Raw genomic sequence first — 16797 nt, 5'->3', positions numbered from 1 at the left:
AAACCAGATTAACCACAATTAATTTGGCTCCACATCTGTTTTTGCTCTTGTGTTGGTGGATTTTTATGGAATTGCTCTAAAACATAGTACAGTTTGCACGATATTATGTTCCCAGTGAACAGAAAGCCACAATCCCTCACATACATGTGCGACATTGTGCTAATTTGCACAGACGGACCATTATACATGGTCTGCTCAACAATGAGAAATCTAAATGCAACCTCTTATTGCTAGTCATGTTGGAGGTGAAATGTATTTGAGGAGACCCGCAACCTCACCTTCAAAGCATTTCAAAGGTTCTAGTAACCATCAGTATTGGAATTAACATTGGCTAATAAGGTAATGTAGGCTAAGGGGAGTGTTTTTGCAGATGAAAAAAAACCCAAGGGCAATTCAAGGACAGAGAGGTAGAGAGTTATTATGACACCGTCACAGTGTTGTATGTAGGTGTAGGACCATCGCAAAGAATTCTGCTTTTAACTAATAACAATATGATTCCAAAGTTCAGTACATACCTGTGCAAAACCGCCCATTGGGTGCCAGCTGGAAACCAGGTTTGCAAATACATTTAAAACTTCCATCTTCATTAATGCACATGCCATTTAGGCACATGTTTGCCACGCTACATTCATCCATATCTGCGAAAAAAATACAAGTCGTATTTCATTATTGTTATTAAAGAACTGACCGAATGCCTGTGCAGAATGCCTTCGTACAATCCCCCCCTTTGGAAATGTAATGAAGAATATTAGGTGCTTGTGAGTCACAGCAATTTGAGTTTCCTTTTCTTCTTGCCATTATTGTATTTTGCATCCATTGTTTCTTACATTTCGTTTCGTCCCATCTACCCTCCCTCTCAATCTTTTGTATTTCTTCACCCCCACAACCCCTGATTATTTCCCACTGCGACTGCCTCCTCTTGTGCTCCTCTCTCCGTAGTATAATGCCACTTCCCTCCGCTCACAAAGTCTGTGCGTAAAGACCCACTTCTTCTCTCCATTTATTCCCTAGAGCAAGGGTGGCCAACACCAGTCCTCAAGGGCCACCAACAAGTCAAGTCAGTCTTCGACTGAGCCACTGATGGAGCCACCTGTGCTGATGCAGAGATATCCTTAAATCCTGACCTGTTTGTGGCCCTTGAGGACGGGAGTTGTCCACCCCTGCCCTAGAGTTCCCCACCCCTGCCCTAGAGTTGTCCACCCCTGCCCTAGAGTCATCTGAACACTCTGCAGGGCTCTGCAAGTCTTTTGCAAGACAGTGTCAGAACCTGGCAGAACCCTTGATCTGCTGCTCTTCTCCAGCTCTCCTTCGCTGTGCATAGACCAGAGCCTCCCAAGCCAGTTACCATCACCCCATCGAACACATGCAGACTGCCAATTGGACAGCCCAGACTCTGATTATCTTCAGCCAGAAAAGTTTATGGAAAAACTGTTTCTGAAATAGTTTTAACACATGAAAGGATCACTGGGAAAGCTCCCAAGAACCTTGGGAAGATAGAGGACATGGTTCGCTATTGGCTTTCTATCTTTGCGGTAGGAATTATTTCCTTACGTTTGACTTAAACGTCCATTTTAATCTTTTAAAGTCGGGCTTACAATAAAAACAGTATATTGTTTTACAAAGAGCCCAGGCGGAGTGGTGAATACATATACACACGCATACACATGAGTATATCTCTGTGTACTTAAAGTCATATGTCCTGTCTTTGCTGAATTTACACCTATACAGTATAATCCCCTGTTGCCTTGTATAGGACAGTCTGTGGGGTAGCACCTTATCAGCACTATAGCACCTTATCAGCACTATAGCACCTTATTGAATAAACCCATAAATGTTGACTGGATGTTTTTTTGCAGAATGAGAAGGAGGGTTAGATCTGTGCGTTAAGTAGCTGTCTCTGAAGTGGGAGATGCTCGTTGTGCAACAGTCTCTGCTATTTGTCACTTTGACCAAGTCCCTTTATCTCTCTATGGCCCAAATTCAGCAAGCGCCAGGACGGGTTTGGCACCCGATCCGGCGTTAACGCCATTTCAAGTCAATGAAAGCTAACGCCGGATTGAGGGCGCTAACCCGTACCGACGTTTGGTGAATCTGCCCCTATATCTCAAGAACTAAAAATGGGGCTGCCAACGCTTCAGGGTTCATTGTTGCTGCTGAATTGTGATCTATGCCAGGGGTGCACAAACTTTTCAGTCGGCGCCCCCCTACCTTCTCTCCCTCACTGCTCGCGCCCCCCACCCCCCGTTACCTGGTGTCCGGCGTCTTCTGACGCTGCGGCTTTACCATGGCGATGCCACTGCCGGAGATCCGGTAAGGGATGTTACAGCGGCCTTGCGTGCGCTCCCCGGCATTTATTTTAAATGTTTTTGGGAAGAGCCCGGGGCCTCTGTATCCGCCACGTCCCCCCCAGAAAATCTCACGCCCCCCAGTTTGCGTACTCCTGATCTATGCAACATACACTGGCAACACTATATATAGGAACTAAAGTATTAATTTTATTTACTGTAGTTATGCAATTAAGTCAATCAAATAATAAAATATTAGACCTGCAATCAGAATAATGTAAAATACTTCAACCCATCATTTAACAATCTCAAATACTTTTATTTTCAAAGCTCACCTATTAAGACCAGCAGTTCCGCAGTACAACAATCAACATTACCAATATGTAGTTAAAGCTGCCGTTTTTTTTTTTTTTTAAATATATATATTTTTTTCCCATTCAATATGTGCTTCAATACAATCTGCACACTGACAAGTGATTAGCTCAGCTGCAGATCGATCCGTTCTCCTGTAATCGATCGCTTTGCTCTGGGTTATTTAATTCAGTTCTTGCACAGCATTCTGGGCAATGTAGTCCTGGAATATGATTGACTGGGCAGTTACTAGATACAATTGGTGCACTATTAGAGAGAGGAGCCAGAGCCTATCAGAAGGGGAAGGGGGCTGTCACTTTGGAAATGCTTCTTACATAAGAAACATTAAAAATGTCTTTAAAACATTCTTTTTTTTTTTTTAATGCTACAAGTATTTTCTCATAGTACAGAACTGATTTATTTTTTAAAAAAAACACACGTAGGATATTGCTGGAACTGCCGCTTTAAGTTTTGAGGCATATTCATCAATACTGTGTATTGCAGTTGGAAGACCTTCATACTGATATACAATAGTCGTTCCTTCAGTTCTGGGAACCCACAAATCATTGGCAGAGCAATACAACAGCAGGGTGGTCCAAACTCAATGGTCAAAAACAAGCCGGTTACACTATCTCGAGATTTCTCAGTTTAACCCATTGTTATCCAATGAATGTAGCTCCAGTTATCTTGAAAGCAAATTGCCTAGGTATGTATTGGCCTGATAATCTGGCCCTTGAGGCAAGGCCGGCACTAGGGTGGTCTGCCCCCGTTTCCCTGGTGACAGGCACCCACCGAAAATGGCCCCCACTGCTGGCAACAGGTTAGCTCGGTGCCTTGTGACTCTGCTTAGAGCCGGGACTCTGCCTGTCAGCGAGCACTCCAGGTCTCTCCCTCTTTCCAGTCTGAGGATTCAGGGGGAGCAGAGAGAGAGAGGGGGTGTGTGGAAGAGTAGAGCTGGCCGCTGCTCACAGGCAGCTTCTAACCCCGTGGTGCCAGCGTATCAGACACAGCTGCTGCAGGGACGTTCCTGTGTATATATATATGTGTGTAAATGTCTGTGTGAGTATGTGTGAGTATATATGTGTCTAGGAGTGTATATGTGTCTAGGAGTGTATATGTGTCTAGGAGTGTATATGTGTCTAGGAGTGTATATGTGTCTAGGAGTGTATATGTGTCTAGGAGTGTATATGTGTCTAGGAGTGTATATGTGTCTAGGAGTGTATATGTGTCTAGGAGTGTATATGTGTCTAGGAGTGTATATGTGTCTAGGAGTGTATATGTGTCTAGGAGTGTATATGTGTCTAGGAGTGTATATGTGTCTAGGAGTGTATATGTGTCTAGGAGTGTATATGTGTCTAGGAGTGTATATGTGTCTAGGAGTGTATATGTGTCTAGGAGTGTATATGTGTCTAGGAGTGTATATGTGTCTAGGAGTGTATATGTGTCTAGGAGTGTATATGTGTCTAGGAGTGTATATGTGTCTAGGAGTGTATATGTGTGAAAGCGAGTGACTGTGTGAAAGCGAGTGACTGTGTGAAAGCGAGTGACTGTGTGAAAGCGAGTGACTGTGTGAAAGCGAGTGACTGTGTGAAAGCGAGTGACTGTGTGAAAGCGAGTGACCGTGTGAATGTAAGTGACTGGGTGTGTGTGTCTGGGAGTACCTGTGTGAATGTGAGTGACTGTGTGAGTGGGTGTGTCAATGAGTGACTGTGTGAATTTGTGTGTATATGAGTGACACCAGGATAACTATGGCTACTGTAATTCTACAGCAGTTGATGCAAACTGGTAATCAAAGCAACGCTGTATACAGCAGATGAATAATTTGCAGATTATAGACCAGGGCTGGGCAACTCCAGTCCTCAAGGGCCACCAACAGGTCAGGTTTTCAGGATATCCCTGCTTCAGCACAGGTGCCTCAATCAGTCCCAGCTTCAGCACAGGTGGCTCAATCACTGATTGATCCACCTGTGCTGAAGCAGGCATATCCTGAAAACCTGACCTGTTGGTGGCCCTTGAGGACTTCAGTTGCCTCCCCCCCCCCGGTTGTAGACAGTGAGACTTGCAGGAAAGTTACAAACAGGTGCCGTTACTGGTATAAATCTGTGTTACACATGCTTTCATCGCTGGAGTGGCCAGCAACCCATATACGCTGCTTTACAATGTATTACTGACCCGCCCTGCTGTGCCGAGGTTAATTTCGCACAGATGGCAAGAAAGGAAGCACCTGTGCAGATGAACATGGAGCAATACGTAGCCCAAGTGATGAGCAAACTGCTGGGACCGAGCAGCGTATTGCAGAGACCCTTCGGGCGTCACAAGGATTTGGACACAGAGACGAGAGAGAGAATTTAAGACGGGTGATGACAGACCGACTGTAATCCAAACAGCTGAATCCACTGGAAACAATTACCTTGACAATTTTTCCCATCAGCTGAGACTTGAAAGCCGGCATTACACACGCAGTGAAAACTTCCATCTGTGTTCACACACCGCCCGTTATTACAGATCCTGCCATTTTGTAAGCACTCGTCCATGTCTGAGAGTGAGAAAACAGATACAAACTCACTGCAATGTGTATTCTTCCTTTCGGAAAAAAAATATAAGTTGAAGCCATTTCTGTATTGGGATCTGATATGTCTTGTGCCAGAGACCTGCCTCATTAACACACGACTGCTGATAATATATTAGATATGGAATTCTATCAAACCAAGTTGCAATGTGAATAGTTCTCAAATGTGATACAATAGCTCCCTGCAAAAAAAAACATTTTTTCTGATAGAAAATTTCTAATGTTGGCGTGAGTACTACCAAGTTGATAAAATACCAACAAATCAAGTTATATCAATGTGATTTACCCCAAGAAACCATTTCCCATATGTATTAGTTCAGTCTACCAAAAATGTGCTCTGCATGCAGTGCGTGTTGGTATGAATTAAATCCAGAATTCACTCTAATATTTGGCATTTACCAATGATCACTATAACCTTATTTACCTCTGCACTCTGTCCTTGTTGATGTGCTCTGAAATCCAGAATGGCACTGGCAAATATAAGACCCTTGTGTGTTAACACAATCTGCATGGAGGCAAGGATTTTTCTCACACTCATCAGCATCTAGGAAGCAGAAAGAGAGAGTATTTATTTATGGAATGTTTTACCAGGAAGTGTTACATTGAGAGTTACCTCTCGTTTTCAGGTATGTCCTGGGCACAGAGTTATGATGAGAAATACATGGTTACATTAAAAGAATAGGGTTATACAGTGAATTTGCAGACATTTCATGGACAATTAGAGTTGGAAAACTATGTACAGGAGATAAAAGGGCTGGTGCGTTTCAGATTGAAATAGAGCAGCTTTAACATCACCAAACATCAGAGAATGGCATCAAATGGCTCACACCCTTTGGTTGCCTTTTGGCGGTGCCGAAGGTTATCAGCCTTTGGGGCGACGCAGATGTAGACTGTATGTTTACTTTAAGCTTCTACTGCACACATATAGCATGATCAACTCATTTGGTAATATGCCACAGTTCCAAATACTAATTATGGACAATAACCACAAGCAAAATATGACATCAGGCAACCATTCATTTCCAATGTTCATTATTGAAAAAATACATGAGCTAAAAAAATGACACACTAATGAGAAAATACAAACAAGACTCCTGAAAGTTGATATGGTATTACAGAGATGCTTGACATGTAATAAAAGTGAGGGAAACATTCTCATAAAATAGCCAGGAAATAATTCAAACACAAGGGAACAAGGGAACAAAGTGCATTCTTTTAGTATTCTACAAGAAGTAAAAATATCACTTGTGAGTACATTCACGTCTAAAAGTCTAGTGACAGACATGACTTTTTGTCATATAAATGGAGAATTTGGATAAAGTAAACAAACATATACAAGTATTTACGAGGTTGAATACCAGATTTAGTATAAAGTTGAGGGATTGCTGGCTCAGTAAACAGCATATTGGATTTATTAATTTCTTCCCCCCCCCCCCCCAAAAAAAAATATATCAAGAACACATTAAGTGGTTTTTAAAAGCTAATTTTGTCTACAATCTGGAAAAATGATCAAGAGTCAGCAAAGACTGTCGCTCATTCATAATTCTAGCCCTTGTGTAAACAGCCTTTTCTAGTCAAACATCCTTCCTAAAAATGTACTGTAATGAATGTGCTATGTAATGCATCACAGCTAACCCCCGTTTCTGTTCAACAAACAAGCTCAACATTGAATTGCTGCTGAGAGTTTGCATCAATACCCCCTGTGGCAGTGATATCATTTGAAGATGAGAAATAAAGAAGATTAGGAATGTGCTGCTGTGCGGGTTGTATTTGTGTTTCCTCAGCAACACTATGTAGGGGCTGATTCTATGTCCGAAGGAGCACTTCAGCACTTATAGAATCAGCAGTTGGTGTATTGGTGAAAGAAGCATGTGTTTGGATCTGTAGACTAATGGCACTTAACCTCTTCACTGCAAGGGAGTCCCCTATGTGTTGCAGACCCCTCTGGTCGTCCCTTTGGCCATACACACATTAGATTAACCTGTTCCATGCCTCATTGCTGGCATGAACACAACTGAACTAAATATACGGCCCTTCCAAGTGTCAGATACATTGACGCTGTGCTAACGCTTACTACAGATACTCATTTCCTGTCGTACCCTAGGTCAGGGCTGCTCAACTCCAATCCTCAAGACCCTCAACTGGTCAGGTTTTAAGGATATCCCAGCTTCAGCACAGGTGGCTCCACCATTGGCTCACTGAGCCACTGATGGAGCCACCTGTGCTGAAGCATTGGCTGAGTCACCTGTGCTTAAGCTAGGACTGATTGAGCCATGTGTGCTGAAGCTGGGACTGATTGAGCCACCTCCACTGAAGCTGGGATGTCCTTAAAACCTGGCCAGTTGGGAGGTTTTGAGGACTTGACTTGTTCACCCCCACCCTAGGTGAAAGGAACTTGCACCCTACTGACATACAAATTACACTTCCACGTGATCTCATTGCCTCCTGTTATCTCACAGGACCAAGGATTCTACTCTCTGCCTGCACCAGGCGTGCGAATGACCTCTGCATTAATATGATGTGCCCCCTGCATGATAAACACATTTCTCGTTTTCACAGAGCAGTGAAACGATCAGTCCTATATGGTGACTATTCTGCCATATTACCGCACTTCTGCGACTGCGTTCCAAATAGGGAAAAACTACTGCTTTCAAAAAAAATGTATAAACAGATAGGGAGAGATATCTGTTACATCAATCCCATTTCCTTCTAAACAAATAAAAAGCGAAAGTGCGGGTTTGGCAAAACGTAGCGTTCCTCCCCAACCCCCCTCAGCACCATCGCTCTCCTGTCATTAGAAGTTGACATTAGTAATGCAAGCAGAGCTGGGGCAGGAGACTAGAATACGTGGGTCACTTTGTGGGGGAAAAAAGCACAAGAGGAAGGAGGAGAAGAACAGGATGTCTGCAGCATTTCAGGGAACCTGCTGGGGCCGTGTGTGCTATGAACTGATTGCCTAACATCACACTGCTCCCTTCAAAGACAACCCCCACTGTGTTAAAATGTTACAGATCTGTGCATGTCTACACTATCGTCAGTGGTTTAACAAATGTTACTGTCTGCATCCCCAAAAGCCACTCATGTCCAACCATCATTGTGTATACTGTATAGTATATAATGTATACATATATATATACATACATATACTACTTGTGAGCCCATTCACGTGTCTTAGACAGGTCTGCAACCGTGCTTTTCACCATTATCACCTAGCATACAGTTTTTCCACTGCAGCGAGGGATTCTGGGAAATTACATGCAAATGAACGCGCACACACACACACACGGTTAAGTTATCGTGGGTAAAAAAAGTGACAAAAACCCTCCACTGCAAAGCATATGGAAACAGTCTGCCTGTGGGTGGGTTCACTGGCTATGCATCTTAACCCTGGCTGTGCTCAAAGCTGTGACCATGCAACAAGCTTAAGCCTATAGGGGAACCATGTTGAATGGTTTTGAAGCAAAAGGTGGCACTGTGTGCTCATTTGCATGTCATTTCCCAGAATCCCTTGCTGCAGTGAAAGTGCTGTGTGATAATGGTGAAAGGCAGGGTTGCAGACCTGTCTAAGACATGCAAATGAGCATACAGTAATATTTCCATTTGCCACACGCACGCTCATGCTCACACGTAATATTTTTATATGCTATACGGTGGAGGGTTTTCAGTCACCTTTTCACCAACAATAACCTAAATAATGTGTGGTGAAAACCTACCCAAAGTCTCAAATTGCAAAGCCAGTACAACCAATCTCACACTAATGAGACCCAAAAGGTTGAAACAGTCTGTCTGTGAGTGGGTTCACTGGCTTTGCATCTCATCCCAGGCTATGTTTAAAAGCTGTGTTTAAAACAGTGAGCATTGGATTAAGGGCTCCATGTAATAATGGATTGACAAAAGGTGGCACTGTGTGCTCATTTGCATGTCATTTCCCAGAATCACTTGCTGAAGTGGAAGCACTGTATGCTTGGTGATTATGTCGAAAAGCAGGGTTGCAGACCTGTCTAAGACATGTGAATGTGTTCTCTCTCAAAAATGGGCGGAGTTAGGGAGAAGCATTATGGAACATACACATTTTAATGGAATGTACTGAATATTTTTCCTGCGTTGTGAATGAAAAATGCTCTCCACCCAGTATGAAGTCATTTGAATCAGACCTGACTCAAATGTAACATTCTTGGCTTTAAAGGTTTCTTACATATGGGTTCCATGTACAAATGGATTTCAGGCGAAAGGTGACACGTTGTGTTCATTTTCATGTCATTTCCCAGAATCCCTCGCTGCAGTGGGAGCACTGTATGCTAGGTGATAATGGTGAAAGGCAGGGTTGCAGACTTGCCTAAGACATGTGAATGTGCTCACAAGTGATCTTTTCATTTGTGATATATACTAAATATATATATGTACACATACACACATGGTATATCACATATAATGATGTCATCTCTAATATATACAAGCACTTTAAAGCTTTAATTTCTACTGTACTTATCCAGTTCTTATTGAATGCAGGTATCGCATGAAAAGCAACTGTGACATCTTCCCAAGGAGAGGGTTCTTAGGATACGTTTTATGGCTTTTCTGCCTAAATCTCGAAGAATGACTCACCACAAAAGGTTTGGACTTATCAATGCTTATTATAAACCTGCATTCTCAACTGTAAATTCCACGCACTTTCAGCTACATTACTAGTATATTTTACCAACCCAGGAATTACGAGTTACATTCTAACAGTCTTTACTGTCAAGTTCACTTGTAAAAATCTTGGCCCGGCATCACTTTCCATTTGCTCAGGAGCCATAAAGAATTCCATTGCTGGCAGCTTTGGCAAACGCCGGTGAGGGATTTTGATTCTCGCTAAACATTCTCCCTGTCTCACTTTGCCTTCTGCTACATCTTTCTTTTTCACCTCCCCCGTTCCACGTGTCTCTTATTTGCATCTCACTGTTCCTAATTGTCATTTGTGCAGCGTAAATGAGTTCTTCAGTATTAGGTGATACCTTTTTTTTTTATTGACTTGTTGAAACTGGACTCGCTGTCGCAACTGGACTAACGCGGCTATTTCTACTTAATTCATCGCTGTCATTTAAAACATTTGAAAAAATAAAAAAGCTGTTAATCCTATTTAAGACATGTTAGTTCAACAATAATATTTTCATTTTATTAGTTAAATAAATGTAAAAAAAAAAATGTATGAATCACCAGTGTTTATCTGCGATCCATGCCTACTTTGTTGATATTTTAAGTGGCTCTATAGATATATATCGATCCCATTTGCTGTTTTCCTGCTTCTAATTAGGGATCATCAATAAATGAGCATTTGAATATGTAATGCTGATGTACACATTGGGGAAAGATTCTGGGTCTGAGACCCGCCTCTGAGACGCTTCCGCATGGGGGTTGCGAAAAATACAAAATGTGCCCTTTTTGAGTGGCGAAAAAAGTCGCGGCTGAATCAACGCTCGCAGCCGATTCGCCCAGCATTACGTTAAGGCAGGGGTGCGCAAAGTGGCGGGCGCGGGAAAATTTCTAGTGGTGACCGCGCGAGGCCTCTGCAGCTTCTCCTACTTGATCTTCAGCGATGCGTCGCCATGGTATCCGGCGTCAAATGACGCCGCGGGGTCACATGCCGTCACATTGCCATGGCAACATGATGTCACATGACCCCACGGTGTCATTTGATGCCGGAGCCGAGGAGGATGTGGGCGCGAACCGGGAGGCATGCAGGCAGGGGGGCGCAGGTTAAGAACTTTGCGCACCCCTGTGTTAAGGTGCATTGCAATTTTATTTAATATGCTAATTTGCTAAAATCTCTAAAATAGCGGGGATATTTTGCTGACCGCGTACTAATTTGGTGACATTATTTGCACTTGGAGTCTCCGCGAATTTAATTGAATTTTGGGGGAGGGAACTAAAATTAGGAAATGAATTTTTGGACAGTTTGGCACATCTTTAGACCCGACACTTGGGTAATCCGCAGCGGGTTGTAAATCAGAAGGTAGAAGGGAAATCTGGAACGAACAGACTAAAACAGGAGTGGGCAACTCCGGTCCTCAAGGGTCACCAACAGGTCAGGTATTCAGGGTATCCCAGCGTCAGCACAGGTGGCTCAATCAGTGGCTCAGTCAAAGACTGAGCCACTGATTGAGCCACCTGTGCTGAAGCAGGGATATCCTGAAAACCTAACCGGTTTGAGGACTGGAGTTACCCACCCGTGGTCTAAAACCTGATTTGTGCAGCATTTTGCAGTGGTCTTCTCCCGACGTATTTACCTGGCTGCTACTAGAGAACTTACAAACAGGTGACTACAAGACATTTTTCAACGTAACCATCACGGCATCGGATTTCCCGCTGAATTGTGCCTGATCAAATACATACAATAGCCGAAGCATTCAGAAATGATGGCGTAAGCGGGTACATAAAAAAAAAGGTCTCATACCAATGCATTCTCCTCTGACATCCAGATGAAATCCTTTGTTACACTCGCAGCGGTAGCTCCCAGGAGTGGGGATACAGCGCCCATGAATGCACAGGTTCCGGAATAACACACAGTAGTCGGTCACCTGCTGCTGTGTCAAATTAAAGGACACAACCACTAGAAAGAGAACGACACAAACAACTTATGTAAATGCAATAAACAAACAATATCAACAACATGTTATAGCTACACAGCCATCTACAGCTTCTTTTTATGTAGCCGCCGCGAATATTTATTAGACGGGTCACTCGTGGGTTAAAATCCTGGATGGCACTGAATATGTTACCAATCAACTTGAAGGCTTCAAATATATAACAGGGATTCCGGGACCCATTCTTGGGAACTACAACTACACCAGTTTTTCAGGAACACATGAAGCACCCTTGCGTGCACATCTCTTATATACGAGTAACATATTGTGTTGTAGTCTGAACCCCCTGATCTGTCCTAGCACCCGAGGAAGTTTGAGAATTCCGGACTCATTGAATACCGACTCCACTGGCGCAGGTCTAAACCTTTGTCCGCTATCTGCAAGTCTCTAAGGCATTACGGAAATCCCCAGCAGAAATTGGTGGTCGTTTTTTTAAAAAAATTTGCCACTTAAAAAGTAAAATCAGATTATGAGAGAGAAATATGCCGGTATCCAAATGGCGCAGCCACTTCCAATGACAACCGTGTGGGGGAATAAAAAAAAGACCCGAGCTATATATTTACCAGGTGGACCAGGGGTAGGAAAAGCTTGTCCTGGGCCTGGAGGCGGGAACACAGGAGGGTAAAAACCAGGTGGCACATGAGGAGGATACTCTGGACCTCCGGGAATGAATGGGCCTGGCCCGGGAACTGGTAGCTGACCCGGACGTAATCCTGCCACTGTGCACAGTTTCCGATACTCATCTGTAATTAGAAAGCGTTACAAATGACCCGGAGAGAACAAGGGCTTTAATACAATAACCCTGGGCAATCGGACCAGGGGAAACATTTTGCAAGTACACGTTTTTATGTCTGTGCTGCAGTGCATTGTGCTACAGTCTCCCCGGCATAGAGGGGCTAAGGGGGTCTTCTCCAATGTATAACCACTGATCCTTAATGTAAACACCTGATGCTCTTTCACCCCAATGCACAAATTCACTAACACACAATGATACTCATACACACACACACACACACACACACACACACACACACACGTATATATTAATTATACACACCGTTTTGCATGTGCACACTCACACACGTAGAAAGAGTCACCACATATCTACGAGGCGTGAATATACTGCTGACATTGTATGCCTGGGCTTTTTGATTACATGGGTGCTACATTCCTGTACTCGAATATATTATACTAGACAGCTTTATACTAACTAAATTAAAATGTTTTTTTTTTTTTCTCCACGGGACGAGTAAGGTGGAGAATCCCACTGCCTGCTTTTTGTAATGATGGTCCAGTGACTTTATCCACGGCACCTTTGCCTCTGGCAGCAACAATTACCTGTGTATTGTTTCAGGACACTGTGCTCGCACACTGCTATGTAACGTGTAGCACATGCTGTCAGCACAGTGCAGGAGCACTTCTCAAAGAGGCAAGCCAAACACTTAAAAAAAATGTTGTTTTAATATACAGTATGCAGCCTCTGATTACCTTTTTGGAAAACTAATTACCTAAACTGCAGATAAATTGGTTCTCCTGTGATCAATCAGGAAAATCCTGCTTCCCAGGGCTCACTAAATGGCTGCCTTTCAGTTTTAAATCAATCCTTCAGTCAGTGTAACTCAGCAGCTACAATGTATTCTTACTACTAAGGTAACATTATCTATTGTTACAGTTTGAAGCTCAAACTGCTGGGAATATTGGCAACAAATGATCACAAAAGAGTAAAGTGTTACACAGATCTTGCACTGCTGAGGAGATGTGCTAAAACCTGCTATAGAAATGAAAGGATGCTCAGTATATTGAAACCCATTAAAAATGGCATTAAGAGTTGAATTTGAAAATAAACAAAGGTAGTAAGTGTTATCCTAATACTACAGAACTGGTTAATTAAAAGAAACACACACACGTTGCTTGTATTACTCCTCTAAGGCTTAACTGCATTCTGATAAACTGAACAGGAATGGCCCAATAGCATAATATAAATTGTTTGGTAGAGATTCCATTAGGGATCACACACACAACCCCCCACACCTGTTCCTCTGATGGGACACATTTCAGGCGAAATAGTTGTTCCTGGAGACCAGCATCTTCCAGTGTCACAGCAGCACTGCATTTTCGGTAAGAGTTGAGGGAGTTGGTTGACGCACCGTCCACTGACCAAGGAAGTGAAGCAATACCCAGGACGGATATCTACAGAGTACGAGAATGAGTGGTCAACATTGGTGCCATTTTAGAAAACGTCGGTGTTCTGTACCCCGATCATACTTATAGTCACAGAGCAAGACACTAATACTCCTATTTAATATTCTACAGCTTCCTTGTGCTAGAGAAGAGTTCAGTGTCGCTGCAATGAATGGGTCTAAAATATTCTCCAGCATGGGGAAATGCATCTTCACAGCACATTGGATTGAAAACGACAGATCTCTGCAACTGTGGAGGTTTTATTTTCTTACCTATGCACCGGGAGCCGTCTGCTGATGTAAAAAATCCCTGAGGACACTTGCAGAAGTAACTGCCAACCGTGTTACCACAATCGCCGGATTCACAGATGCCTGGGATGGTGGTACATTCATCAATGTCTATAACAAAACAAATACTTTGTAACCACTCCATATTTAGGAACATAAGAAGAATGTACTTACATCAGCAATACAGTAATACCAGCATTGAGTTTGTATTTTAATGCCCTCTTGTTTTACAAGAATAAACCTTAATGCCTAAAGATAAATAATGTTCCTTCTCTCTTTGTTTGACTTTTGTGGCTTCAATGGCAAACACTAGCAGCCATTTCCCAGGGACCTTTTTTTTTCATGGCTCTGTATCTCGGGAATGGAAAACATCCCAAAGATACAGAGAACGTTTTCAAGAAAGTGGAATAAGCAGATACACAGGATACATTAACATTTAATAAAAAATGTAGTATTGATTCAAGAAGAGAGGATTCCTGTTTAGGACTAAAAAAAATGTATTTGACTCTAAATATACATATATGAAATTGTAAATGAACTACAGAAATCCATGCCTTTGTTACAGTATATTGCTGCGACATTGTGCTAACTGTGTGGTCATAAAGTGACATTTTGCTGGTATTTGTAATGACAGTTTTGTTGACCGTTGCACTCAAAGCCAACTGATAAATTCAAGATCCATCCACCGTCATAAATCCAAAGTATAACTGTAGTCACTAAATGAATCTAAATCCCTCAATGAGGTCCCGAGGTATTCAGAGACCTGCATGTAAAAAGGTGTTAAGTTTAATGTAATCAGGGTAAGACACAGCCTTGATTCCAAGCTTTTTACAGAAGTGTGTGTCTGAATGGCTCCCCCCTCCCCCTATATTAGCAGTGAGCTCTAAAAGAGACCCTGGGGAACTCCTGTGGTTTAAGAAAACACATCTTTGGTCTGTGTTTGGCTTGTATATTGACAGAAAATAAAGCAGCGAATGTATTCATTTTGAATGTCCTCTGACTCAAGTGTACCGCTGTTTACATAACAGTCAGTGATGCAGCTTGTTATACGGGCTTCCAGCAACATCAGCACTTCATGTTTTTCTGCTTGAAGGTATAAGCTAAATATTACTAAACCGTATATACGTTGTGGATTGGGAAACCATAAATAAAAGAGTCAGTGTTATGTCTGCTGATCCTGGAGACCCGTTTTGAGTGGGGAGTTTATACGCTGCATGCAACGCTGGTGCAGACAAATAAGGGTATCGGAAAACTACTGTAGCTGAATGCCATGGAATGAATAGAAAATGCATTTACATGAATAAAAGGAAAATAATGTCTTGGAAAAGACTTTAACCACAAAGTTAACCATTGTAAGAGCCTAAGAGGAGAGTAACAAATTGCACTTCTTAGATTGTAAGCTCTTCGGGGCAGGGATTTCCTTTCCTATTGTCTGATTTTGCTGCACTTAGTATTATTATAATTCCCCGTACTGTATTCTTCGTGAAGCGCTGAGTACACTTTGGGCGCTATATAAATAAAGACATACAATACATCATTGTCTTGCAAGTGCCTACAGCACTGTATGGGTTATAACATAAGAAAATGTGTTTTAATTAAAGCTAGTTTTGAAATTATTTCCTGTTGATAATATTATATATTAAGTAGTTGGGGAGGAAAAAAAGGGAATTATGCTTATGACTACAGTATTCTGATTTCCTTGTTAGTAGGAACATTCTGTCCATGTCATGGCAATCCATTAAAGCCGGGTCACTGTGCCCTGCTCACGATTTGGGGAGTGCTTACATACTGCAGTGCAAAACGAATGAGGTAGGAGTTACGTTGAATATACAGTACATCGGAATATAATGATAAACAAACAAAGGGGATTGGCCAGCGCACCCCAGTAATGAAAAAAATAGCAAAAATTTAATTAATCAATTTTTGGATGGATTTTTGGGGATTATACTCCGTAAACGACATTGCTTCATCTTTTATAAGGTAAGGAGCGATGCTTTGTGGAGGCCTGCGGCAGGAGGTTCAATACGTCTCCGCGCCATTGATCTCGATTTATGGCGGCTTTTTGGGCTTCGGCTACGGTGAAGAGGCGCGGGTTTGAGATCTTGCGCCACCTGGTTCGACCACATTTTCTTTGGAGCATTTCGGTCCACTTTCCATCAAGTTAGATACAAAAAAAAAACGGGCGATGTTTTTAGCCACCCGCAGGGCCTTTTCTCACGCTTGCTATTTCTCTATTACTGGAGAGCTGTAGGCAATCTCCTTGTTTGTATGAGCAAAGTAGGAGAAAAAAAAGAAGGTGTTTAGTCTGAGGAAGGGACTTTGTGTCCTGAAACGTTACCACATATTGCTCTGATGCATTAATACCTTTGGTAATCTTTTGATACCACTATATTTTCTGTGCTCCTTTTTTCTCCTACTTTGCCAGTATTTAGGATCCAGCTTTGGGACGCCAGGATCAACGGAAGGTGAGCACCAAAAGCAAACAAATTGTTAAATTT

At 42.5% G+C, this 16797-nt stretch overlaps 1 protein-coding gene across 1 annotated transcript in view; it reads right to left on the bottom strand.

Annotated features, from left to right (window-relative positions):
* Positions 1-16797, bottom strand: part of FBN1 (fibrillin 1) — a 141288-nt gene that overhangs the window by 68717 nt on the left and 55774 nt on the right. The window contains exons 9-15 of the mRNA XM_075575645.1: positions 14285-14410; positions 13863-14021; positions 12395-12574; positions 11642-11797; positions 5630-5749; positions 5047-5172; positions 516-638 (exon numbers count right to left, since the gene is read on the bottom strand). Of these exons, the coding sequence (XP_075431760.1) occupies positions 516-638; positions 5047-5172; positions 5630-5749; positions 11642-11797; positions 12395-12574; positions 13863-14021; positions 14285-14410 (990 nt within the window). The remainder of the gene's footprint in view (positions 1-515; positions 639-5046; positions 5173-5629; positions 5750-11641; positions 11798-12394; positions 12575-13862; positions 14022-14284; positions 14411-16797) is intronic.

The sequence above is a fragment of the Ascaphus truei genome, chromosome 18 (assembly GCF_040206685.1).
Source record: "Ascaphus truei isolate aAscTru1 chromosome 18, aAscTru1.hap1, whole genome shotgun sequence".
In the NCBI taxonomy this organism is placed as follows: Eukaryota; Metazoa; Chordata; class Amphibia; order Anura; family Ascaphidae; genus Ascaphus; species Ascaphus truei.
The sequence above is the reverse complement of the archived record's forward strand: the minus strand, read 5'-3'. Positions and strand labels throughout refer to the sequence as shown.